Genomic DNA, 27,779 nt, shown 5'->3' with positions numbered 1-27,779 from the left:
CCCCAAACCCTTGTCCTGTGACCCAGAGACAAGTCTTAACCTGGCTCAATTAGGGATCCAAGTGAGAGCAGAGATTGAGCTGAGGAAACCCCTCCCCCCATCTCCAAGGAGAACGGTGTGAAATAATCCACTCTGCCTTGCACTCTAGGGAAGGAGTATCAGGTCAGTCCATAGTCCCCTACATTGTTGCTCAAAGAATCCTGGGAGTAACAGCCTTGGTTTGAGGTCCTTGGAGCAGAGAACCCAGAACACTGGAAGTGTTCCAGATGTGAGTACACATATACAGAGGATGCTTAGCTAACAATAGACAACACTAGGGATATTTTTTTCATACCAGTATCTCAGTCCCTCTACTACTCTTTTTTGTAACTCAGGCACTTTGGGATTCCCTGTCTTACACTGAGTTTCTTGCAAGGGGATCTGTAATGGTGCAGGTGAGAAGACATTTTTGAATGGAGGAAGCCCATGAACCCAATGGATGGTGTCCATATATTCCATGTGCGCCAATGTCCTCTGCTCTATACAAAGGTTGCTTAGTCAGGTGAACACTCTAACCTCTGCTTTGTTGGAAGGAGACCTTGTGACTCATAGCCTTTTCTGAGATTCATAGATGGAATCTGAAATTCTTAGATGGAAGGATCTTTTTTGGTCAGTCATGAGGCTTGAATTCAGGTGCTGGGTGCTGTCCCTGAGATCTCCACCACTTTGAGCCACAGCTGATGGTTAATTAGAGATAAGAATCTTAAGAACTTTCCTTCCCCTGCCTGGCTTTGAACCATGTTCCTCAGATTTCAGCCTCCTGAGTTAGGGTTATAGGTGTGAACCACCAAAGTGGAGCCAGATGGAAGAATCTTAAGCTCCATAGACATTAGGTGAGAGCTTAGACTAGGCAGAAACTATCCTCTCCCCTGACAGAATGATTCATAACAATCTAGCTCCATCCCTGTTGTCAGTTGTGCATAATTGGGATCCTAGTCATAAGTGCACACCCTTTAGCACTAAAGAACCCTGGGAATAACCTAAAGTCTTCAGATCTTGGAAGAAGAGATAATTGAACACTGCCAATGCTAATACTTGGGTTTGAGCTCAGAGTCTTGTGCTTGATAAGCAGATACTCTAATATTTGGCACATTTCAAGCCCCTCCTACCAACTATATTTTCCTGTGCTGGTACTGAGACTTAAACTCAGGGCCTGGATGCTGTCCCTTAGTTGTTTTGCTCACAGCTGGTGCTACTCCACTTAAGGCACAGCTCCACTTAAAGCTTTTTGGTGGTTAATTGGAAATAAGAATCTTATGAACTTTCCAGCCTGGGATGGTTTTGAACCTTTTTAAAAAATTTTTTTTGGTCAGTCATGTGGTTTGAACTCAGGGCCTGGGCACTATGCTTGTGCTCTTTTTGCTCAGTGCTAGCTCTCTACCACTTGGAGCCACGGCACCACTTCAGGTTTTCTGGTGGTTAATTAGAGATGAGTCTAATGGATTTTCTCTTTTGGGGCTGGCTTTGAACTATGATTCTTAGATCTCAGCCTCATGAGTAGGGAGGATTGCAGGCATGAGCCACTAGCGCCTAGCTTGGCTTTGAACTTTGATTTTCACATCTGACTCATGAATAGCAGGGTAACAGCCATGAGCCACCAGTGTCCAGCTGAAGGCCCTTTTTAGTTTTATTATTTTGGGATTATAGTACCAGTTTTTATCTAGTCTAATTTTTCTTTCCACATAGCTGTTATGACAGTACATGTTACTGTGCCTAGATTGTTTATAATTTGACAAGATGAGATCTCAGTAATATTTTATCCCCATCAGCCTAATAATCTACCAACCTCACTTTCAACAGCAGCTAGGTTTACAAGTGTGAGCCAATGTACATATCTCCCAATACCTCCTTTTAAGTCAGTGGACTCTAAGGTTCATAGTCTTGCTCATTCCTTTGTATGAGGAAAGGTGAGAGATCTGTGAGATGTCCGGGTAAGAAAAGATTCCAGACTAGAGATAAGTCACACTTCTCAAGTGAGAAGTGCTAAATATTCCAGCTATACTACAATGATCAACCCTGTACCGGAAGTCATCTGCTCAGGAAAACCCACTTAGCCCTCCTCCATACCTGACATTAGCCTCTGCTGACCACAGAGACAAACCTTAGCCTAGGTGACTGGAAGGGAAGAAGTCATGACTCTATTAGGGGTCAAAATAAGAGAAGTGGTGGTAGTCTCAACCCAGGCAAAGGGTTAGCAAATAATCTACCTGCAACACTGCTATCAGCCATGCACCATGGGGGGCATCAGAGCAGACCACACATATATAACCATAGCAGACTCTTACCTTCAGGTTGCATGCTTGGTCTAATCTCTTCGGAAACAGAGAGGTCCAAACTCTGGGAGGGTCCATGTGAACACAGAAGGTGAAGACCTGTAGATGTTTTGGGGGCTTATAACTTCATATGAGTATCTCCAACTCATTACCTACTTAAGGTTATATATTGGGTACCCTAGGGTTCTCTGTGTGGACTGAGATCCATATAATGGAAGCACTTAGGCACTATAGGATGAAGCACAGATGGTGACTAGACTGAACCCAGTAACAGAAGATCATGTTTTAAAATTAACACCAGTGTTTTCAGCCCTACAAACAGATCTCCAACACACTTTGCAAAACAAAGTACAAATGGCTAATAAATGCATGAAGAAATGCTATAAAGAAATTGTAAATCAAAATGACATTGAGTTATTTTTTTGGTCAGTTATGGGGCTTGAAACTCTGGGCCTAGGCTTTGTCCTTGAGCTCTTTAGCTCAAGGGTAGCAGGTGTGAGCCACTGGCCTGACATTGAGATTTAATCTCACTTTAGTCAAGACAGCCATCATTAAGAACACAAAACCAAATGCTAGCCAGGATAGGTAGGGGAGGAACCTTTATATGTTGTTAGTGTTACTGTAAACTAATATAACTGCTATGGAAATCAATATAAAAGTTCCTCAAAAACCTAAAAATAAAATTATCCTACAACCTAGCCAAGCCCCTCCTGAGGGTTATCTAAAGGAATCCAAATAAGGATATTAGAGTCACCAGGAGACCCATATTCATTGCACTATTTACAATAGCCTAGTTAAGGAAACAGCCAAGATACCCTACAACTAATGAATAGGTCAAGAAATTTTGATGTGTGTGTATGTATATACATACAATGGAGTATTATTCAGTCATAAAGAGGAATGAAATTATGTTGTTTTCAGGGAAATAGATCAATCTGGAAAACATTGTATTAAGCAAAGTAAGTAAGGTTCCAAAAGACAAATGCTGTATATATTTGTGTGTATATATATGTGTGTATGCATATATGTATGCATGTGTATGTATGTATGTGTATGTGTATATATGTACATATGTATATGTATATAGATGTATATATATATATGATGAAACTGATTAAAACAATATAGAGATAGATAGATTATATTAGACAGTGGTTAACCTCTTTAAACAATTAAGATCAATTTAAACAAAATTGACAAGGAAGGTGAAACAGGTCTTTTCTGGAGGGATGTAGATATTAGCTGGTGAGAGGCAGTTAAACCAAGAGCATGAAGGTGGATGAATATGTAAAAATGCTTCATATGTATGTGTGATTAAGGTAGGCATATAGAGACATGTCAAAATGTCAAAATGAAGTCCCCTTATACAACAAGTATTTAAAAAAAAAACTTCTGCTGGGTGCCAGAGGCTCACACCTGTAATCCTAGGTACTCAAGAAGCTAATATCTAAGGATTGCAGTTCAAAGTTAACCCCTCAGGAAAGTGTAAAACTCTGATCACCAATTAACCACCAAAAAACCAGAAGTAGGGCTGAGTCAATTGTTAAACTATAGACTTGATCTAAAAAGCTCTAAAGGATAGTACCCTAGGCCCTGAGTTCAAGCCCAAAGACTGGTATACACACACAAAAAAGGAAATTTCTGATGTCAACAGGTGAATGAAACTGGACAAGAAGTTCCCAACCCAGGGCTGGGAAGGTGGCTCAGCGGCAGAGTGCTTGCCTCACATGCATGAGGCCCTGGGTTCGATTCCTCGGCACCACATACACAGAAATAGCCAGAAGTGGTGCTGTGGCTCAAGTGGTAGAGCACTAGCCTTGAGGTGAAGAGCTGAAGGACAGCACCCAGGCCCTGAGTTCAGGCCCCACGACCAACCCAAAAAAGAAAAAAAAAATAAAAGGAAGTTCCCAACCCAGACAGTTCATCCTGAAGTATTTCAATGGTGCCTCTGCAGTTACCTGGATAACTAGGAGGCCTAGTTATTAATTATCTCTGCCAAGGGACTTCAACCGTCCTCCAGCCTTCTGATAACTAAAAGGATACTGGTGTTCTTAGTCTTGGATTCAGCTCCTTGGATAGGAAGTCCCAGGCTCTGTGTGGGTACAGATGAGAGCAGACAGTGAGTAAAGGAGGTCCCACCACCAGGCAAGGTGCCCCAAAGAAACCAATTGCACCACTGTTTTCAGCCCTGTTTACCTGTGATCAGGTGACCAGTCCACGCCTCCTCCATACACTGGTAAAGCTTGGTCTGAGTACTTTGTTGGGGAGAGGACAAGGTTGTATAAGCCTCTAGTGAAAGGTTAGGATGTGGAGTGCAAACACCTCCACAACACTAGGGGACGCTACAAAAGAGGGCGTTGCAATAATCTGGACTCTTGTCTCATGTTCTCTTTGGCTCCCTTCAGGAGGCTTCCAGTCTGCAGAGCGCCCTCTACTGTGAGAGGCCACACGCCTCAGAAGACGGGAGTCAGAGAAGCGGAGAGACGGAATTGGAGCTGCTGCAAGGAAGACCTGGAGGAGGGCCGAGTGAGTCCCCACTAGAAGACCTGGCCACCAGGTCTAGTATTTCCTGATAGTCTAGCTTCAACCTCGTGGCCTTTGCGCCTTGAGGAATAACCGCCACAGGTTCCCGCCCACCCTTCCCCCATCGTGCCCCTCCCCCACCACAACCCTCCCCCACTGCGGAGTCTTTAGCTGGGGAAAATTGGGTATCTCTGCACCCTGAGTCATATCACCATAGGTTTGCGACCTATCCTTCCCTTGACCTCTCCCCATCACCGTTTGTTTACCCGAGGAAAATGGGGTATCTGCACCTTGAGGTGTATCGCCGCCACTGGTTCGTGGCCTACCCTTCCCCCACCTCTTCCTTTCCCCACTACAGAGTCTTTAGCTGCGGAAAATGGAGTACATCTGCGTCTAAAGACAAATCGTTTCAGGCTTGTGGCCTACTCCTCCCCCATCGTGCCCCTCCCCCATTGCCGAAACTTTAGGTGCGGAAAATGGCGTATCTCTGCACCTCGAGACACATTGCCACAGGTTCGCGGCCTACCCCTCCTACCTCGCCCATCTCCCACCACACCCACTCTCAACTGCGGACTCTTTAGCTGAGGAAAATGGGGGTATCTCTGGACCTTTAGGCGGATCCCCACAGATTCATGGTCTATATCTCTCCCACCGTGCCTCTCCCTCAACGTGCCCCCTCTCAACTGTCATGTCTAGTCTAACTGTGCCTTGAGACCTATAGCCACAGGTTTGTGGCCTACTCCTCCCCCACAATACTGCTCTCAAACCTGCCTTGTCTGCAACCAAGGAAAATGTGGGTATCTTTGGGCATAGGAATGCAGCACACCCCTCCCCTTGCCTATCTCCCACTGCTAATTCTTTACTCGAAGAAAATCTTGGTTTCTATGTACCTTGATGCATATCACCACAGGTTGGCTTCCCACCCCTCCCCACTGTGCCCCTCCCCTACCGTCCTGTCTGTACCTGAGGAAAATGGGGCATGTCTGCATCTTGAGACATATCACCACAAGTTCGCACCCACCCCTCACCCATCGTGCCCCTCCCCCACCGCATCCTTACCTGAGGAAAGTCTAGGTCTAGGTCTGAGGTACCTGGATGGACTGGTGGGGTTCTCTGAAAGCCAGGTTTTTCCAGGTACAAGTAGAGAGTTACACGGAGCGGTATCCCCAATGGTGCCCTCGAAAGTCTTCCACCCTGCACTCTTGCACTTGTGTGCTTGCTTGTTTGCTTGTGTGCTGGCTTATGTACTTCCTCGTGCACTAGTAACCTGCTCTTCAGTACTTCTTGTGCCTTATGAAACCAGCCAATCAGAGCCATCTTCTCATTTCTGCTCTTCTGATATTTGCAGGTCTACAAAGTGAAGTGGAGGTGGAGGAAAGTTGAAACTCTGTGATTGGTGGAGGTGAGACTTTCCTTCCCTATACCCCTCCACGCTGGTACTGAGGCTTGAACTCAGGGCCTGTGCACTGTCCCATAGCATTTTTGCTCAAGGGTAGATGTCTACCACTAGAGCCACATCTCCACTTGTGGCTCTTTTGGTGATTAATAAGAGGCAAGAATCTCATAGATTTTCCTCCCCCCAGCTGGCTTCAAAGGATGATCCTCAGATCTCAGCCACCTGAATAGCTAGGATTACAAGTGTGAGTCACTAGCATCCAGTTTCACTTCTGGCTGTCCTTTTTTATTTCATTTTTTTTGTCATGAGGCTTGAACTCTGGGCCTGGGTGCTGTCCCTCAGCTCTTCAGCTCAAGGCGAGTGCTCTACTACAGGGCCACTTCTGGTTTTTACTGGTTTATTGGAGATAGGAGTCTCACAGTCTTTCCTGCCCGGGCTGGCTTTGAACCGCGATCCTCAAATCTCAGCCTCCTGAGTAGCTAGGATTACAGGCGTGAGCCACAGGCACCTGGCTGGCTGTCCTTTTTTAGACAGAATTTTCTGCCCCTACTGGCTTCAAACTGTGATCCCCATATTTCAACCTCATGAGTTGCAAGGGTTACAGACATGAACCACTAGGACCTGGCAAGATGAGACTCTTGAGACCATATAGAAACAGCAACCTCCATTGATAGAAGGTCCCGAAATACTCTGGCTGCACCCTGCTTTCAAGTCTTTTATTAAATTTTTATCTCATAGGAGTACACTCTCCCCCCCCCCCCCCAACCAGAGAACTGTAGGACTCCTATTCCTGTTTTGAAATCCTTGACAAGAGTAAGGGCCAGTAGAATATAGGAAGGCCCTCAGTGGAAAGAATCTAAAAAATCCATCTTCACCTTTTCTCTTCATTTTTTTGCCTTACATACTGAGTATCTGTGCAGGTGTACACATCCACCACTTCTTTTTGTTGTTGTTGTTAGAAAATAGAGTCTTTTTTCTAATTTTTATTTTATTGTTATTGTAGAGGTGATACACAGAGGGATTACAAGTACATGAATCAGGTAAGAAATACAATTCTTTTTTTGAAATTTTTATTTTATTGTAAAGGTGCCTTTCCTTGCTCTCTCTCAGGTTTTCCCTCTCATCCCCACCCACAAGATACACACTTCATTTTCCACATAATGTCTAGTGAGTATTGTTGTTGTATTTGCTCACTTTGTTCTGCCTTTTCTGGGCCCCATTTACCGTCCCTAAGACAAACTAACAAACAAGAGAAAAGAAAAGAAAATTGGGCTGGGAAGGTGGCTTGGTGGTAGTGTGCTTGCCTTGCATGCATGAGGCCTTGTGTTGATCCCTTAGCACCACATACACAGAAAAAGCCGGAAGTGATGCTGTGGCTCAAGTAGTAGAGTGTTAGCCTTGAGCTGAAGAGCTGAGGGACAGCACCCAGGCCCAGAGTTTAGGCCCCACGACCAACAAAAAAAAAAAAAAAAGGAAATCAAAACAAAAACAGCAACAACAGCAACTAAAAAAAAACTCTTGTTTCCTTGTCTTTGAGTTCACTTTATAAAGCATTATTTTATATGATCATATGCACATAAGCTAGTGAGCCTTTGTGATCCACTCCTATGCATATCTTCCTTTGGTGCTTTGCTTGACCCTGGGGAAAAGGCAGGACTCAATCCTTCATATTCTTCTTTAGATACCTAAAAAGATTGGGTCAAGAAGGGAGAAGCAGGTCCTTCATTCCTAGCTTCTGCAGAGCTTTTATCATAAAGGGGTGTTGAAACATGTCAATTTTTTTTCTCTTCTGTATCTATTGAGATGATCATGTGGTTCTTGTCATTGCTTCTGTTGATGTGTTGAATTATATTAATTGACTTAGGTATATTGATCCAGCTTTGTACCCCTGGAATGACTCACATTTGATCATAATGCATGATTTTGGTGCTTAGTTGTTGAATTCAGTTGGCCAGAATTTTATTGAGAAGCTTTGTATCAATTTTCATCCAAGAAATGTGTCTGTAATTCTCTTTCTTGGATAGATCCCTATCTGGTTTGGGGATGAATGTTATGCTGGCTTCATAGAATGAGTTTGGTAGTGATCTTCCCCTTTCTATTTCATTGAAGAGTTTGAGGAGTACAGGAGTGAGTACTCCTTTTAAGGCCTTTGAAGAATGGGTTGTGAATCCATGCGGTCTTGGGCTTTTTTTGGATGAGAAGTCCTTTCTATTTCATTACTTGTTATAGGTATATTTAGTTGGGTTAAATCTTGGTTCCTAATGGCCCTTTTAGCCACAATATCCCTTAGAGACATACGTTTGGACTGAAGTCCTTAGAGGGAATGGCCCTGGCTCTATAAGTTGTTTGATGAGAACTTAACTTGAACAAGAGCAATCACTCTCCTTCTCAGACAGGGACCTACAATAACCTATCTGCACCACTTCTCTTATCTATGTGCCCAGGCTTATCTCCTCAGGCTATACCCTTGTAATTTAGAGAACCTTCAAGGGTCACAATCTTCCTCAGAAATGCTAAAATAGGAGGCGCCTGTGCTCCTCCTGCTCTGGAATTCTTTCCTTCTGCCACACCCTGCTCCTGCTGCCATAACCTTGTAATTCAGGGAACCTGAGAGGGTCACAGTCTTCCTCTGAAATACTAGAATAGGAGGTACCTGTGCTCCTCCTGCTCTAGAATCCTTTGAGGGGAGATTCCTAGGCATTCTGTGAGGTCTAGAGTATGATGAGAGGAAGTACCTTGAATAATCCCAGGGAACCTCTATTTTTAACCCTTTACAAATAGCCTTCTACTCACATAAATGGTCATAAGATTCTCACTTGACTCAGGGGTAGGCTGAATGTTAGATGTTTGCTGTGCTGATTCAGCATAAGTAGGGGCCCAGATCCTGTAGAGATTCTAGGAAAGAGATGAGGCAGGACTGAGGCCCTTACCTTTAATTGAAATCATGGCCTTCTGCTAACTCTGCAATCTGAGATAGGAAAACTAAACTTGTGAGAGTGGTTGGACTCCTGCCTGGAGTCAAGGGCAAAATACAAGGAGTAAAACAGAGACATAGGAGGACCTCCATGTGTTCTTAGTATTGGAAGAATCAGGGAAGAGCAGCAATTTTAAGGGCACATTCTTTTCTACCTCGAGCACTAGTGGCAGGAAGATATGGGGCCTTGGTCTGAGGGGTGTTTGCTTCTCCTCAGCTCAGCCATTAGGGAGATCTAAGAATCCAAGATAGTGAAAACCTTACCCTCCTGTCATTCTAGGTGTGCTCCAGGTAGCACTGGAGAAGAGATGCCATAGTTGGCTTTGTACTCAGGGTTGGGGTGGGAATGAGAGAGATGGTGACCTTGGTGTGCAAGGCATGGATGAGCAGGTAACAGATGGAAAGAGTCTAGGCCTTGTGAGGAGGAAAGAGGAATGCAAAAAGGGCCCCTGAACTCTGCTGCTTCTGTCAGCCTTGAGAAATGCCTGCATCCTCCCTTTTGTCTCCTAGGCATCAGAGAGGTGAAGACTTACAGCAGGAAGAGTCATCTGACCAGAGGAAGCCACACCAGGGCAGCAGAGAAAAGTGTCCAGGGTTTGCTGGGAATCAAGGTGAGGAAAGATGGAACAATTTTAAGCTGTATGAAGAAACTTAGGGACTGTGGGAGGACTGTACAACTCCACTTCTTCTGTTGTTTAAGAGCAATTAAGTTTAGGCATAAGAGATGGTCTTGAGCAATCAAAAGGAGAGCTTCCAATATTTCCCTTAAGCAGGCAAGTACTGAGCCAGCCTTCCCTCCACATAGTCCATAATAATTTTCACATCTCTTACTGTCATATTTAAGGCCTAGCACCTTCTTTAGTTCTGTCACTGAGTCTGGTCTGAGGTCTCAGGCTAGCAGAGGAGTGTGGCTCAAACATTCCAGGGGATCTTGGGAACACCAGACTAAGTAAGGATGCCATCTATTGCAGAATAGTGGAGAACTCAGAATGGAGCCACTCTTCCATTTGGTCTTCCCTTATATGCTGCAGCCCAAGGGAGAGAGGCCTGACTCAGTGCCTATTGTACATGCTTCAGGGACCAGAAAGTAAAGGTCTTTTTCTGATCAAATGTCCTTATGTGACCCAGCAGATAATTCCCAGGCAGGGCTGGTGTAAAGACAACGTGTATATTATGAATTGGCACCACCGGCCCCATCTACCTCAGAACACAAGGAAACTCACTTTGTCCAGCTCCATATACCCTATCAGCACACACAGAGCCACAGGCTTGCTTAGCACCCTATACCCTATGAGCTTTGCACTTATCCCTCAGGCTTCAGGCAATGAGTATAACAGAGAGATGGAATCCAGTATAGTCCTAAAGCAACAAATACTTGTGATAAGCCATGTGAGAGTCACCAAGAGGGCAGTTCTCAAGTTGGAACTCCTCACATGTTCTCTCTCACCCTCAGGCTTGTGAATCTCCATCACTGAGTGCCTGTCCATCTTCTGCCTGTTGTCCTGAAGTCATGATGCCTCATAATCAGAAGAGCCAGCTCTATGAGCTTGAGGGACACCCTCAGGCCCAAACAGAGTCAGCAGGCCTGGTGGATAGGCAGGTCCCCCAGGCTGAAGAAGGGGGAGCAACTCCGATCACCTCTTCTTCTGCTCCTGTGGTCTCCACCACAATGAGGGTACCAGCAAGCTTGGTGGGTGTGCAGGTCCCCCAGGCTCAGGAAGAGGATGCCATAGCCCTTAGCTCCTCTTCTACTCCTATGGTCCCGGAAAACACAGGCCTGGTGGGTGAGTTGATCCCCAGTGCTAGAGAGGCCTGTAATGCTGAGTCTACTCCTCTGAACAAGACAGTGGAGTCCTCTGCCACTGGGAATCAACATTGTAGCCCCAATCCTCAGATTGCTAGTTCCATGGAATCCAGTTCACAGAGCGAATTCAATGATGCAGCTGAAAACCAGCAAGGGGAAAATCTGTGCCCCCAAATCAGTGCGATAGATCTTGTATCCGTGCAGCAAAATGCAGTGGCATTAATTCCCTGTTTGCTCCATAAGTATTGGATGAGGCAGCCAGTCACCATGGAAGAACTACTGAGTTGCATAAACCCCCATCACCATCATTATTTCTCTGTCATCTTTGGCAGAGCACGTGCTTATATGCTCCTAATCTTTGGTATTTATATAGAAGAAGTGGACCCCATCTTCCACACCTATGTGCTTAACATTGCAGCTGGGCTCACTTATGATGGGATTATGACTGATGTCCAGGGCATGCCGAAGACAGGCCTCCTGATAGTCATTCTGTCCATCATTTTTACGGAGGGCAACCGTGCCAAGGAGGAGGTTATGTGGCAGGCACTGAGTATGATGGGGGTGTATGCTTGGAAGGAACACTGCCTCTTTGGAGATCCCTGGAGGCTGATCATGGAAGATTTTATTCGAGAGGGGTACCTGGAATACCAGCAGGTGCCAGGCAGTGATCCTGCTTGCTATGAGTTCCTGTGGGGGCCAAGGGCCCGTGCTGAAACCACCAAGATGAAAATCCTAGTACACTGTGCCCATTTTGGTGGAATTGATCCAATGTCCTTCTCGGCCCTCTATGAAGAGGCTTTGAGAGAGGAGCAGAGGGGTGCCCATGTGTGATTTGAAGTGAGGGTAACTGGTGGGATGGGTTGTGTAAAGGAAAAAGAAGTCCAAGTAAAGGGAATATTTAAATAAGTATCACATCAGTAGACTTTCCTGCTCCATTAAGTTTCTGATTAGAGAGTAGCTTTCTGAGTAGTATGCACATGTTTCTTGGGGAGAACATAGTACAGACAATTTTTATTTTCTACTCGGGATGACTTTGAAAATGACTTTGTTTTCTTTGGAATTTTTCAGATACAGCTTTTAATCTAAGGTTTCTTTAACGTAAAGTTACAAATAACAGCAGCCACATACCGGTTGTTCCTAATAGAGCCTATGAGTGAGTTTTGCTAAATTTTCATCCTCTTGTTGAACCCATTTTTACTTTGTGACCTGAAACAGGATAATATTCCATAAGAGTAGGGCTAACCTAGGAAGTGAGAAAGGACATAGCAGTACAACAGATTACAGGATTGAATAATTGAAGGTTAATTCTTGCCTACCCTTCATCTTTTGTCTTTCCTATGGTTTTAAAAGTTCTGTGTGTTAACTTGGATTTTTTTCACCATTTGTTTGCATATGTGAAATTATACCTTAATAAACATTACATTGCTTTGTCTTATTTCTTCTTCAGACCTTTATTTGAACCTCTGCCTTTAATTATTGGGATAAATAATAATTGGCTAGGATCAGATCAGTTAACCCTTACGCACACAGTATGATGACATCTTGAATGGCAGTCTAGTCAGGAGATATTGAGACCTCCTTCAAAAAAGATATGAAGGGATGAGGAATTGGGACTCCAAGGGGGAGAGCAGCCCAGTGTCAATGCCCTAAGCTAATTCATTTTGGGACGTGAAGAAAATGCAGTTTCTTCTTTGGCAGTTGATTATAGCAAAGCTTCAGATTGGCCAGGACAAGCTTCTCAGATGGTGACATTCCTGAGAAGCAATGGAAAACTGCTATGAGCACTTCTGATGCTGGATAAAGTAGAAAGGAATTTCCTCCTGGGGGAGATATGAGAGATGTGATTAGAGGAAGCAAAAGAACTATATGACTTATCCCACCATCTGCAAGGCATCCTGAGAGATAAGAGTGAATACGTGATGAAGTGAGGCTTAGGAGCCCAGGCCAGGTGCTCTTTTACCTGGCAGGGATAATCAGATCAGACTGTTCAAATGACATTTAATAGTTTCTACCTAATATAATTTGGCCAGTTGCACTGGAGTTGAAATGGATAAAGTCATTGATAATGAAGTAAAATTCAGCCATAAAAGTGACATCCTATCCTTTCCAGAAACAGTTGAAGCTAGAGATCATGAGGATATATGAAAAGAGAAATTCAGAAATGACAATCATGCATCTTTTCTCTCATATACAGAGTTTATCTCATAATAAAACATGAAAAGGCTGGGAAGGTGGCTCAGTGGTAGAGTGCTTGCCTTGCATGCCTGAGGCCCTGGGTTCGATTCCTCAGTACCACATAAGCAAAAAGAAAAAAGCCGGAAGTGGCGCTGTGGCTCAAGTGGTAGAGCACTAGCCTTGAGCTGAAGAGCTGAGGGACAGCGCCCAGGCCCAGAGTTCAGGCCCCACGACCGGACCCAAAAAAAAAAAAACATAAAAAGTTGTCGAAATATACAATGAGGACTGTTTTAAATTGGAGAAAAAGTGAAAGAGTAGAGGATTATGTCCTTGAATATTATTAAAGTTCAATATATAGGTTATAAGAATAGAATAATGAAACTTATTCTTAAGAAAAAATATGGTAATCTGGTGGGAAAAGATCAGAGGGAGGAAATAAGTTGGGCATTTAGATCCAAATATTAGGAGATTCCCCACAAATTAGTTTTTTACAACCAGATTTTGCAAAGTATCTTCTGAGAGGGAACCTTCCCAGAATGTTATTAATGGAAGTTCAACTAGTTGTATTAGTTACTCCTTGTTTTATTTTTTATTCTCTGATAGATCCTGGTGGAGATTGATAACATGGACAAAATTACAGTATGAGAAAGGCTAGGATCAGATGTCACTAGAAATGAGAGCCTCTGCCATTCACTAGAGTTCCAGCACTCACAAGTCACTACACTAAGGCTTGGCATATATAAGGCACAGTCGAGCAGTCCTACAAGACAGGACTTTTCAGACTTGCTTTCCAAATGAAGAGCTACAGGCAAGCATGAAAACCCAGTGTTCACCTGGAGGAAGTCCAAGATGAACACAATTTGGATCCCTGGTTACTTGAGAGTAAGAGAATATCCACCAAACAACATTTAATTTAATGAGCCTCCTAAAAGCAATCTTTTACTGTCTTAAGCTTGGGGAGACTATTAAAATCGCATTTGGAGCCATTCAAATCTCAGGTTTCAGCTAAAAGTTCTCTCAATTAATACACAGCTTCTATATTTACTGTTAGGCTGACTTACATGTTTTAACTACAAAAACAATAATAATTCGTTCCTGTTGAAGAAAAATCTAGAACTAAAAATATGTGCCCAGATTCTTGCAAAATTCAGCCTATGGTTCAGAGATCACCACAAAGATAAATCTAGTTTGTCTCATTTTAAAGATGTTTTAGGCTTTTAAAAATACTTAAATGTGCTACAAATGTATGCATCACTTTAGGAGGTGTTAGTGGTTCATCTCAGTAAACCTAGCTACTGAAGACACTGAGTTATGAGGATCAAGGTTCAAAATCATTCTAGGTGGGAAAGTCCACAAGATTCTTATCTCTAATTAACCAGCAAAACTTTGGATTGGATATATAGCTCAAGTGGTAAATCATCAGCCACCCATGAAATGGCATATCTAAAGCACTAGACCACAAGTTCAATCTGTTGTTGCAGTGTAGCTATGGTCTGAGATAATTGTACAGGAATGAACACAGCCGCATTAGGTATGAGAGCTTAGGTTGGTGAGAGATGTCATTCATTCTCTGCTCACATAGAGGGAGCCACAATCCACAATAATCTAAGTGCACCTCCACTGTCATCTATGCACCCAAGGACATATCTCCTCGGGGAAGCAGCCTTCCCATGCTTGAACAGGGCTTAGGCTTTAGAGATATCTGGAGGTTCGTCGTCTCTCAATACATGGATGGGAAGAGCTCAGTCTCTGTGAGATGATCATAGGAGATGGGAGACTGGATAGAAGAAGCCCTGAGTCCTGGTGAGAATCCCCAAATGATTCCACTACTTCTGTGTTGTCAGCCCTGCACACTGAGGGTCCTCAAGTCAGGCCAGCAACCCCAGTCCTTCATCAACCCTCTTTTCCCCTCAGGAGACACTGAGAATAACAGCCTTGCTCTGGAATTTGGGGGGGGGAGGTGGTACCTGGGTACACTGGGGAGTTCAGCTATGAGCAGAGAGAGGACAGAAGAAGTACCCCAGGCAGATGGAAGGCCTCAACTAATCCAAGGGGCACCCCTGCTGTCAGCCCTGTTCAGAGAGAGTCAGGTCCACTGAATGCTGCCACCACTCCACATCCTCCTCTATGGAAGTGGACATTGTGAATCATAGTCTTGTTCTGAGGCTCATAGAAGGAATAAGCCAAGGCTCCATAGGGGTTATGTATGAGTTTAGGCTAGATTATAAGCACCTCTGCTCCAACAGAGCAAGAAAGCCACAATCATTTAATTGTGCTATTTTTCTTGGTCTTGCACATGGGAACTTTGTCTACAATACCTCCAAGTGTGTGGCCTGTGCTTCTGGCAAAAGGCAATTTTGGAGTCATAGACTTGTTCTGGTGTCCTTGAAAAGAAGCCCTGATGTCATAAGAGTTTATGTGAGAGCTGAGTATGGACAAAGTAATAACCTCTGCCTTGACAGAACAAGAATAATTCAGCTGTATCCTTATTAGTTTTGCACAAATGAGCCTCTAATCAAGAGAGTTGTCACAAGAATTCCAGGGAGACCTAGAGTCAGAGCTTTCTGAAGTCTGCAGATCTGGGAAAGGTACAGGACCAAACTCTGTGAGTGATGGAACAGACTTTGGACAGAGTATACCTTTCCCCAGCAACAAAATAGAGGGTATTAATCTAGTCATGTTTCATGCCTACAGAAATCTCTGTGCCAGGAGGCCTCTCTCCTCATTATGGTCCTGATAGCCAACTCCCCTGTCCCCCTTGTTTCAACTCATGAGGACTTGCTGATTCACAATCTTGGTCTGAGTTCCTAGCATGGGAGGTGCCTGGGTTCTGAGAGAGCTCCAAGTTAGAGAAGAGGGTGGGTGAACTATGGGAGGACCATCCCTAGGTGGCAGGCTCTGAAATAATTCAGATGCACACTTTTGTCAGTCCTCTAACATGTGTGTATTTTTGTGGGGTCACCTCTTCTTCATCCATTCCTTCCTCCCTGAAGCACCCTGGAAAAAATCTCATTGCTCCAAAGTTCTTATACCCAGAGTCTTGAGTTCTCTAAGGGGTCCACATGAGAGCAAAGAGTGGACAGAAGTATACACATCAGCAGGTGAGAAATGTCCCCAAATAATTAACTGCGCCCGCAGACATCTATACAAGTGAATTAAGTTACAGCACCCTCACCAAATCCTGCTTTATGGGTCCCCTGGAAGTTATGTTGTTGCTTTGCAGCTTTAAGAGATGAGAAATCTAGGTATCATAAGTGGTTGACATGAGACATTAGAGACTGTTGAGGAAAAGTATTCCCACCTCTAGTAGACTGACTCCAATAATGGAGTTTCAGCTTGATTCGATTTCAGCACTACATATATGAGTATCTAGTCAGGAAAACTGCTGGCAGCACGTGGAAAAAGGAGTCCAATTCATTTTGAGATGTGGAGGTCAGAGAAGTTGGGAGCTCTCAGCTCTGTGAATTGTGGAAATGAGACTCTGAGGTTGGGGAAAAGAAGCACTTTCCAGGGCAGAGGGTTCATTAAGAACCCAAGCTGTGTCCCTTCTGTCATTCTGAGCCTGAGGGCCTCTATTCTGTCCAATGCCTACTACCCTATTACTCCCTGTATTTATGCATGTATATATATATGCATGTATATATGTACTCATGTGTGCATATACATTTATACATTTGTGTATGTATTTTCTGGTACTTGTGGTTAAATTCAAGAGCTTGTGCTAAATAGACAGCTATTCTAATACTTTTAATACTTGAGTCTCAACAACAATGCTTTTCCCTTTCCTCATTTTTGACTAGGGGACCAGCTTTTCATTTGATAAAGCTTCTGGAATTAGATCCTCCTTTTTTGCTTCAGAAAATCCTGGCACCACAAGCATAACACTATGCATGCCATTTATTGGTTGAGGTGCATCTCTTCCTACCTTCTACCTTAGCATCTCACCACCATTCACCGAACTGCAGCCTCTCTAGTTCTTAGAGTTGTATGCGTAAGAACAAGGCTCTAGTTTCCAGGGTTTCCTGAGGTAGAAAGGGTCATTCTCCTAACTAGACAACAACCTTTGCAGGGCTGACATGATGCAGCCTGATTATTATGGATCCCTCTAGCAGAAGGTGGTATCATTACTTTTGCCAGCCAAAGCTCTCACTACCATCACTTACAGTGCTTGGGAACAAAACCTCCAAAGGTATTAGGCCACGAAAATGGCTGTTAGATCCTCTAATGCTAATGGAGATGCTGAGGGAGTATTGAGGACACCCACCTGAGGAGAAGCTCATCAGTGAATAGCTGACAATAGGGGTTCCCTTGCATTAGTTGAGAAGCTTCTGTAAGGGGCTCTAGGTTCAAATAGTAACTACTCTGTGTGAAATGAAGCCTATGCTTCACCTTGTGTTGTAGAGAAAAGGCAGCTTTTTGAAAACATATTTGAATTAATATTTTAATTAATTTTTAATTAATTTTTTGTGTTAGTTCTGGGACTTGAATGTCCCTGGACTCTTCCTCAAGGCTACTGCTCTAACACTTGAGCCACAGCTCCATTTTTGGCTTAATGGTGATTACTGGAGATAAGACTCTCACTGACTTTGCTGCTCTGGCTGAATTGGAACCATGACCCTCAGACCTCAGCCTTCTGAGTAGCTAGGATTAGAGATATGACCCACCCACCAGCACCTGGCAGAAAAGGCAGCTTTCAGAATAGTGGATTGCCAAAGAAGGTTGTAGGGTACATAGTAATGGAGGGGTGATAACACAAATGGAAAGTGATGGGTTTGAATATGATTGAAACACTGTATAGGCATGGATTTGAAGCAAGTTTGCAGCAAGTAAAATAAAGAAACACATTTTAGAAAATGAGAGAATCTTAGTCTGGATGTGAAAGCAGCTGGGAGAGAGGAAAGGAATTTGTCATTGGTTAATTCTCGGGAATCAGATTTTTGTAAAGTGACATCTAAGAGGGAAATATTCTTGAATTGTATTCATGATGTGATTAGCTATTCTATATCCAACTGAACTGCAGTTTCTCTAATATGTCTTACAGAGCCATCACAATATGAGCAAGAATCCAGCATGGGATGGGCTCGTATCAAATGCCATTAGAAATGACAGCCTGAACTATTTACTATAGTTGTAAGTCCCTGTGCCAGACCTTAACATAAAAAAGGAATTTTCAACAGTCCTACTAGACTGGCCAAGCAGACTTGCTTCACATGTGAAGGGCACATGGTAGTTGGCCAGATAAGAGTATAGTAATAAAGAGGGCTGACAGGAAAAGACCTTATCTGAAGTCCACTCTTCTTACTTCTCCCAGCCCTTTGATTTGCCATTTCTCAATAGTTGGGAATATCTTTGGTGAGACAAAAACAAGGAATGTGTACATGCTAAAAACAACCTCAAAGAAGAACAAAACACAAATAAAACATAATTTTTGGATGCTAGACGAGCTGGCCCTGTCTCAGTGCAGACATTTCTCTCCAGCCCCAGCTCTTTCACATCCCTCCTTTGAACTCAGAGAAAGCTGTGCATCACTGACTTTGTGTGAGGTACTTGGAAGGGAGAGGCCCAGGCTCTGTGAGGGGTCCAAGTTGAAGCAGAGGGGAGCCCCAGAAATTGACCCCAAAGGACCATCCCCCAACCATCCATCTGCAATTGTGTGTTCGACCTTGCTTCAGACAGCCTCTGATTAGGTGGATGCCCCCACTCTTTCCCAACCCCTCCTTCTGGCAAAAGACAACTTGGGAGTCATAGGCTTGCTCTGATGTCCTTGAAAGGGAGAAGCCCTAACATGATAAGGGTATGTGAGAGCTTAGTTGGGAGAAAGTAACAACGTCTGCTTTGATAGAGAGACCAAGAATAATCCAGCTGCGCCCTTGTCAGTTTCACACAAGTGAGCCTCTAGTCAAGAGAGCTGTTACTTGTGCTGCAGGGAAGCCTGGAGTCAGATCCTTCTGATGTCTGCAGATCTGTGAAGTGTACAGGACCGGACTCTGGGAGTACTGGAGGTGAGTTTATGAGCTTGGATAGAGAAGAATTCCCTTCAGTGGAGGGTATCCATACATTTATGCTGCATGCCTACAGATATCTATGTTTCTCTCTTGCTAGCCACATTTCCAGCTTCCCCTTACCCACTCTTTTTACTCAGAAAACTTGGAGAATTCAGAGTATGATTTGTGTTCCTAGGGTGGGAGGGACTTTGGTTTCTGTGTGAGGCCCAAGATAGAGCAGAGGTTGTGCAATGGAAGCCTCTGTCCCCAGGCAGTGGTTTTTTGAAATAATTCAGCTGCAAAGTTATCAGTACAGTGCAATCTGGGTGGGTGTCATTAGCCCACAACCCATCCTAGAACAAAACTTTGACTTAGGTAACTTGTAAAGGAGAGACCCTGCCTCTGTTAAGGGTGCATTTGAGAGCAGAAGTTGAACAGGGGAAACCTCACTCCCCCAGAAAAGGATCACTAAACAATCCAACTGCAGCCTTGCACCCTGGGGATAACTGAGTCAGGCCTCACCACTCCAGCCCTCATGAGGTCTACCTTGACTCATAAGGGACTTGAGTTGCAGCCATGGTCTGAAGTCCTTGGAGAGGAAAGGTCTGAATGTTATGAGGGCTCCAGGTGAATGAAGATGAGCATAGGAAGCCCCGTGGATGTCCTGGAGGGGGACATATAACTTATCTTTAGGTCAGTATTTCCATCCCTCACCCACACATCTGTGGATCTCACTTACCCTGGAATTTTCTGTCTTGGACTGAAATCATTTGAATGAAGGAGCTTAGGCTCTGAAGGGGGAAGGTAAGGGCACATAGAATGTATAGAAAGCCTCAAACACAGTGCCAAGTGTTTTCAGACCTCCTTCTCAAAGGAAGAAGTTCAAATGGCCAATAAATGCATAACCTAGTTGTAAAGGAAATGCAAATGAAAATAGTATTAAGATTCAATCTCACTCAAGTCAGAAAGGCAATCCTCAGGAACCCAAATAAAAACAAACACTGGGGAGGTTGGGGAGGGAGGAATCTTCATACATTACATATGGAGAAAGGTCATAGGTTTTCTCATGGGTTTATGCTAGATCTAAATGGCATACATGTAAATACACACTTGAGCGAGCACATGCACTCGTACACATGTGTGTTTGTATGTGTGTGTGTGATTAATCTGGTTAAATTAAATATGAATACAATGAAGATGATACATGTCTGTGCTTTATGTACATGTGTGAAAATGTAACAATGAAGCTTGTTTTGCTGAGATTGGTATGTTAAAGTGGGGAGGGTGAAGATTGGCAGGGAGAGGTTCTGTCTAAATAAGATTTGCATATTCAGATCTGTCAAAGCGAAGCTCTCTTTGTACAACTAGTAGAGACCTGGTTCCATAAGCCACTAGGTGAGGGCTTAGAATAGTAAGAGGAGCCACCTCTAGTGGAGCCTCTTCCACTAGAGAAAGACACAATAACTTGGATTTGTGCTCTTTTAACCTCTGCTCAAGAGACTTCTAGTCTGCAGAGCGCCCTCTTCTGTCCCTGATCTGTAAAACAGATAGGTCTGAACTCAGACAAAAGGAGATCAGATCCTGAGAGGGGGCAGAGGAAGTCCCCTAAGAGTAGGTATTTGAAGTAGAAGTACTCTAGGTGTAGGGCCCCTTAATATTCCAGGAGCACCCCTGTGGTCACCTCCATGCCTTCAGGCATTATTTCCACAGGCACTTGCCTTACTCCTTACCTAGGCCCCTCCATAGTTCAAAAAAAAAAACCCCAAAACAGAATGTGAATACTTTTCTGTGTGTGCCAGTCCCGAAGCTTGAACTCAGGGCCTGGCCACTGACCTTGAGCTTTTATTCCTGTGTGTGTGCTTAATTAGAGATACAATTTTTACAAACATTCTTGCCCAGGCTGGCTTTGAACCTTTGTCCACAGATGTCAGCCTCATGAGTAGCTAGAATTATAGCTTTCAATCACCAGCACCTGGCACCTCACCTTGCTTTCTTACCTAAGGAATATCCTAGATCCAGTTTAGGTCTGAAGTACTTGGATGGACTAGACAGAGTCTGAAATCTGTGGGATTCTCCAGGTACAAGCATAGGGTAGTTAGGAGGAGCCCAGTGCCCAAATGACAGTCCTGAAACAGTCTGCACTCTTGTTCTTGTTCCTGCACATATGAACTATTTGTCAGGATAGGGCCCTTTCTGACCCCATAAGACCCACCAATCAGAGCTATCTTCCCATTCACCTCTTCTGATATTTGCAGGTATGTGAATTGGAAAGATAGGAACTTTCAACTGATTGATATAAGATGATTGACTGTACAGAGGAAGTCCAATCCCCTTCACAGAAGGCCCTAAAGTACTCCTTCTATATTGCTGCTTTCAAATTTTCACCTGAAGCTATCTCTCTGGAGAGTGCTCCTCCTCCTCTCCCCTCCCTCTTTATAAGTTTATAAAAATGGGAACATGGTGGTGCCATTTTATTCTAAAATTCTTGCAAGAGTGAAGGCAAGGCTCTGACACAGGCTGAGAACATAGCTTGGTCAGGGGAAGGCCTCTCCCCAGGAGAGACACTAAATAATTCATCTGCAACCTAGTATAGCCTTACACAGATACCTCAGGTTATCTGTGCAGATGAATGTGTCCACTACTTCATAACCCTACTTTTGGCCACATCCTTTGCAAACAGACGCTTGGTCCTTGGTCCCTGGAAGGAACTGTCCCTGCCTTTGTACGTGGTTAGATGAAGACTTAGCTTGACAACAGGAATCACTCACTCCTCAGATAGAAGGCTCCTCAATAATCTAATGGCATCCTTCCCTGTTATCTGTGTGCCCAGGGATCTATTTCCCCAGGTTTGAGGGACTTCCCCATCTGCTCACAATCATGTCATTTGGGATCTTGTGTGGAGAGGGTCTAAGTCTTTGTGGGAAATATTGGAAAGAGAGTGCCTGGGCCTTATGAGGGGGTGTAGATGAGATTAGAGTTAAGATTAGTGGGTGAGCCGAAAAAGCTCTACCCTCAAGTGGAAATTCCCACAATTACCCATCTGCACCACTATGGCCAATTCAGCACACTGGGATCATCAGGTGAAGCTAGCATCCCAACCTATCCCTTGCCTCTTCTTTCCTCCTGAAGAGACCTTGGGATTAACAGCCCTATTTTGGAATTCTTTGAGGGGACAGAGCTAGGTTTTTTGAGGGGCCTAAGTGTGAAAAGAGCATGGACAGATGCTCCCAGTTTTAGGTTACCTAAATAATCCAAGGATACCCCTAATTTTCAGTCCTTCACAAATGGGCTTCTACTCAGGTAAATGACCATAAGATTCCAACACCCATCTCAATTGCCTCAGGGCAGCCTGGATGTCAGATGTTTGCTGTACTGTCCTCTGAGGGTGATTCTCATGCACTATAAGTGGTCGAGATGAGATTTTATGGTTGTGAAAGGAAACATGCTCCCTTCTCATGGAGAATGTCCAGCCTATAAGCCATATAAGTCCATTAATCTTTCTATAAACCAGAGGACACACGTGTATGCTTCTCTTCAACTGCTTAACTACAGTGTGCTGATATTGAAAATTTTGTGTGGCCTATGAATGATCTTATAAATATTAAAATGGCCCTGATGGCTATTAGAGGGACACACAGTAATCTAGATATATCCCTTCTGTCATCCTTCACATGTAGGCTTCTAGTCAGGAGAATGCTCCTTTATGCCCCAGGAAATGATAGCAGTGAGAGACTTTTAAGATCTGCAGATCCGAAAATTATAGAAGCCACAAATCTGAATGTTGGAAGTAAGATCCTGATGGAGACAGAATGTACTCACTTAAATACTGCTTCTAGATAGAAGCCAGCTAAGGCAAGGCTGTTATTCCTCAAGGTCATCTACACATCTAACCAGGCATGTGCCCCACCTCCTCTCCCTCCTTCTCCTTCTTCTTTTCTTTTTCATTGCTGTTTTGTTTGGCCTGAGATCTTTGTGTTTTCTAAGCAAGCACTAGACTACTCCAGTCACTCTCTCGGCTCTTTGTCTTTTATTACTTTTCAAACAGGGTCTATTTTGTTTTGTTAAGACACCTCAGTCTTCCTAATTGTGATTTCTATATCTTGGATGACACTACTATGCTGGATGGATTTTCCCTAAACTTTTGCGTGTGCATGCCTTAAAGCTTTGTATCCTCCAATCTCAGTTTCCTTAGTAGGCACGTATAGTGAACAGATATGAGCCACCTTATCCAGATCCTCACAATTCTTTCTGTCTCAGAGCACTTTCTGTTCTTGGTTCGAGGTTCCTCTGAGAAGCACCAAAGGCTCTGTGAGAAGTCTAGGTAAGACAAGGTTACAGTGTGAGCACTGGAAGGTGGAAGGTTTGCAAATATTGCAGTTACAATCCCAATATCAATCCCAATCCTTACTTCAGAATGTCGTGACCATGAAGAAGAGATTTAATAATGTTGAGGAGAGAGGCATTGGGTATCAGCAGGTTTCAGTTGAGAGCATAGATTAATAAAGGAAGTCCAAACTCAGGGGTAGAGCCAAAGAAATCCACTTGTACCACTGTTGTCTTCTCTGAACTCTGGGAGGCATCAAGGAGAACAGCACTCCCCCACCCTTTACCCAATTTAATGTTATCTTTTTTTTAAATTTAATTTAATTTTATTTGTGAACATACTGTACAGAGGAGTTACAATTACATTGGCAGGATAATGCGTACATTTCTTACCAAGCATTGCAGCCTCCTCCTTTGTTTACCCTTACTGTTATCTTAACTAACCCATCTTGTTATAACCTTGCCCGGAAGGTACCTTAGGAGTAACACTTTGGGGCTGTGGGCCTTGGACTTATGGTGCAGACTACTATATCAGAGGGAACCTCTACTAAGTGGATTGTCCCCAAATAATCCATTTTCACTCTGTTCTCAGGCATGATCAGGTGAAGGGTCTATCCTTCCTCAATCTATCCTAATGACATGGGATAGTGGGAAGCATAGTCTCAATCTGAGGAACTCGAAGCTGAGAAGACTCTCTATAAGGGTCTAGGTGATTGGTTAAAGTGTAGAGGGGAACTACCTCCTCTGTAATAGAGGGATCCACAATAATCTAGCTGAATTCCCATTGTCAGTCCTATATTGAAGAGCATGAACTAAGACCAGCCCCACAAGCACTTCAGTCTCAGATGCCCTGTAGTCAAAAAGCCTTGTTCTGAGTTAATTGGATGAGAAGGGCCTGGACTCTTTCAAATATCCAGATGAAAAAAAAAAAGAATCAAATATCCAGATGAGGCTGGGAAGGTGGCTCAGTGGTAGAGCTGTTGCCATGCATGCATGAGGCCCTGGGTTCGGTTCCTCAGCACCGCATAAGCAAAAAAAAAAAAAAAAAAAAAAAAAAGCCAGAAGTGGCGCTGTGGCTCAAGTGGTAGAGTGCTAGCCTTGAGCTGAAGAGCTGAGGGACAGTGCCTAGGCCCAGAGTTCAGGCCCATGACCGGACCCCCCAAAAAAATTATTATCAAATATCCAGATGAGAGAAGAAAGAGCCAAGTAGAAGCCCTATCTAGAGGGGAAACTACAAATATTCTAAGTGCATCCCACACTTGGAACCTGAACTTGAGGGAAACATGTCAGGGATACGTTCTACACTCATGCAGCACTTCTTTCTGTCTCATGGAACACTCACTGTGCTCCCCTAATACTAAGTGTTTGACTTCCTGGGTCCACTGTGGCTGAAGGAAGAGGTGGGATTCTTCTGGGGTCAGGAATTGACAATAAAGTGTCCTGGATATTTGAGCTCCATCTAACTTGGGAAAGGCCTCTGTACACCCTCAGGCTTTCATCTCCATCATTTACGGCTTTGTGGCCTCTCCATTTAGCTAAACTGCAGATCTCAGAACAAGGTCTGATTGTCAGGTTTCATCAATGGTGAAGGGAAACTTCCGATGAGTAGGAGCCCTTCTATATAATAATAGAGGTGCAGCTAGACTAATGAAGGTTGCTAAATCATGTGAGTTGTTCTTCTCTGCCCTCTAAGCTTTCTCATAGCCAAATATATGGCCCTGAACTTTCCTATCATACGACCTCAGTGGGATCTCCCTTCAAGGACCCAAAACAAGTCTGTTACTTCTAAGTCCCCTCAGATAGATACTGGGACCTGATGTTTCATGTATGGAAATATAGCTTTTCAGGAGGTGATGTTTCAAGGTTCGTGGTTCTAGGCCAATCTGTACAAAAATGTTAGGGAAATGTCATCTCAACCAGTTAAAAGTAGTTCTATGGAAGTCACATAATTATTTATAAACTAATGAAAGTGAGAAAGGGCTGACATGGTAGGTTACCAGCCTAGAAACCATAAGGCCTGAGTTCAAACATAAGAAGGGACCTAAAATATAGTATGCATGGATATTGAGTGGGCAATCACTTGACTATATGCCTAGATGGCTTTGGATTCACAAATGGTGGAAGGGATTTATCTCCATCCCTAGTGTCTCACCTCCACCACTCATAGGCAGGATATTCTCCAATTCTAAGATATGCAAATTACAAAACCAAGCTCTGATTCCTCAGGTTTTGGAGGACACAAAAGAGCATTCTCCTGACTAGACATTCATATGTGCAAAGGTAAAAATAAAGGTGACAACAGAGATGCATCTAGACTATTGTGAATCCTTCTATCAGGAAGAGTTAGGGTTTCTGTCATATGAGCTCTAACCTTGACCACTTTCAGTGCCTAGGTTTCAACCCTCAGGAACCCCAGAGTAAAGATCTGATTCACAGCCCTCAAGGCATAAGGAGTGGGCAAGGGAGTGGTGGGGACCTTTATCAAATTTGAAGCCCACAAGTAAAGGACTGATAACAAGGATGATCTTGAACTGTGTTTTTTCTGCACAACTTGTGGATCTCTTAGAGAGCCCACAGAGCAGACCATGGCTACCACTCCTCATGAGGGGAAAAAGGGAGAGAAAATTAGTGTGTATGCTGCTCTGACAGGAATTAAACATGTCAGAGCATGTTGTCAGCCCTGACAACATGTGAGGCATCTGGATGGTTTGGGGACTGTCCACCTCTAGTGAATTCTGCTCACTCTCTTACCTCACATGCACCTCTCTCCAAGTGTCAGACCCTTATATCCAGGATGCTCATAGAAGTCTTTGACTTCTCCAAGTGTCCCCTGCATTTTTTAGGAACATGTCAGGGGTGGGGGGGGGGATGAATGAGGTAGCTGGCCTGTTGAGAAATGCCCTCAGTACAAAGATGACAGCAGAGATCCAGCCAGACTTTCCTGAGCTTCTCTATCTAAGCAGGATGTGGTTCTTCTTTCCACATTAATCTATTGCCTAATTCTGTAGAAAAACAGGATCTTTCACCTCCATGGAGTCCAAATATCCCGGATGCCCTGTAGTCAACTCTGTCCCTAGAAGAGTCTAAACTGGTGACACCCTCCAGATTTCTCTCACCCCCTCCTTCAGATACAGTGGACCCACAAAGTCAGAAGCTTGGTATTAGGGGAGCACATTGAGTCTAGTAGTGGGATGGGTTCAGGCTTTTCTTGGAATAAAATGGAGGATCTGAATAAAGATGGAGGATACTACAAAAGGCCCATGTGCCTCTAATGTTTACCCTGACTATCTCCTTCTCAGTGGCCACATGCCTGGGACATTAACTTCCACCTGGAGGTGGGCAAAGAAAAGGGGTTCTTAGAAGGTCAGATTCTGGATTGTTAAGAAGAGCATCTTGGACTAGGGGTTAAGGAAGCCTTGATATAACCCCTCAATGCTCTCAGTGCAGGCAAGCCACATCACTTATTGATTGGAGGTGAGGAGGAGGAGTAATGCAGGAATTACCCTTTCGGGTCATACAGAAGTTAAGAATTGGATTGATGGAGCAAGTTCTGAAATTAGCACAGTGAAAGTCCAGACATTGATAGAAGTCAGGATGAGCACTCAGTAAGATCTGAGGAACAGAAGGAGGAGACCAGATTTTATAGGAAGTCAAGGTAAGATACAAGGCAGGACTGAAGAACCCAGGATCTAGTACAGATGAGGTCCACCTGTGCCCAAAATTTTATACTGAGTACGGAACTTCCTCCAACTCTGTAATCTGAAGGAGGAGGACTCAACTGATGAGAAGGGTTGGGCTCCTGCTTGGAGTCAAGGAAAAGAATTGAGAAGGACTATAGAGAGGGACATTAAACTGCAGATTAGAGGGTGACCTTCATGTCCTCATATTACTGGGAGAACCAGTAAAGAGCAGCAAGATCTCAGGGTACCTTTACTTCTGCTTCAAGCAATGATGTCATGGAAGAGTGGGTCCTTGATCTGAGAATGGTGCTTCTGCTCACTTAAGCCCTAAGGCAGGACCAAGACAACAAAAGGTGAGAAACTAAGCCCTTCTATCATCCCAGGGTGGTTCCAGGCAGCACTGCTTAAACAAAATGGCAATCCTGGCTTCCTACGTGAGGTTGAGATGGGAGTTGGAGGGATGAGATGAGATGATCACCTGGCTCTGCGAGATACGGATCAGCAAGTCAACAGATGCAAAGAATCCAGGCCTGGGAGGAGGAAATATGAATACCTGGAGGACAGTCCACACAAAAGAGGGCCCCTGAACCCTGCTCCTTCTGTCAGTG

General features: G+C 44.0%; 1 protein-coding gene and 1 long non-coding RNA gene across 2 annotated transcripts; both read left to right on the top strand.

The window, feature by feature from the left end:
- Positions 1 to 4,796: 4,796 nt before the first annotated feature.
- Positions 4,797 to 10,734, top strand: LOC138839681 (uncharacterized). Its single transcript, XR_011376010.1, has 5 exons — positions 4,797 to 4,838; positions 6,184 to 6,237; positions 7,235 to 7,271; positions 9,716 to 9,816; positions 10,659 to 10,734. It is a non-coding gene; the product is annotated as an uncharacterized lncRNA (long non-coding RNA).
- Positions 10,735 to 10,874: 140 nt separating this feature from the next.
- LOC138839922 (melanoma-associated antigen 10-like) lies at positions 10,875 to 11,840 on the top strand. Its single transcript, XM_070039395.1, has one exon. The coding sequence runs from the start codon at positions 10,875 to 10,877 to the stop codon at positions 11,838 to 11,840; it is 966 nt and encodes a 321-aa protein (XP_069895496.1).
- The last annotated feature ends 15,939 nt before the right edge of the window (positions 11,841 to 27,779 follow it).

This window comes from Dipodomys merriami, unplaced genomic scaffold (assembly GCF_024711535.1).
Source record: "Dipodomys merriami isolate MVZ:Mamm:240054 unplaced genomic scaffold, mDipMer1.0.p SCAF_3, whole genome shotgun sequence".
Classification (NCBI taxonomy): domain Eukaryota; kingdom Metazoa; phylum Chordata; class Mammalia; order Rodentia; family Heteromyidae; genus Dipodomys; species Dipodomys merriami.
The sequence above is the reverse complement of the archived record's forward strand: the minus strand, read 5'-3'. Positions and strand labels throughout refer to the sequence as shown.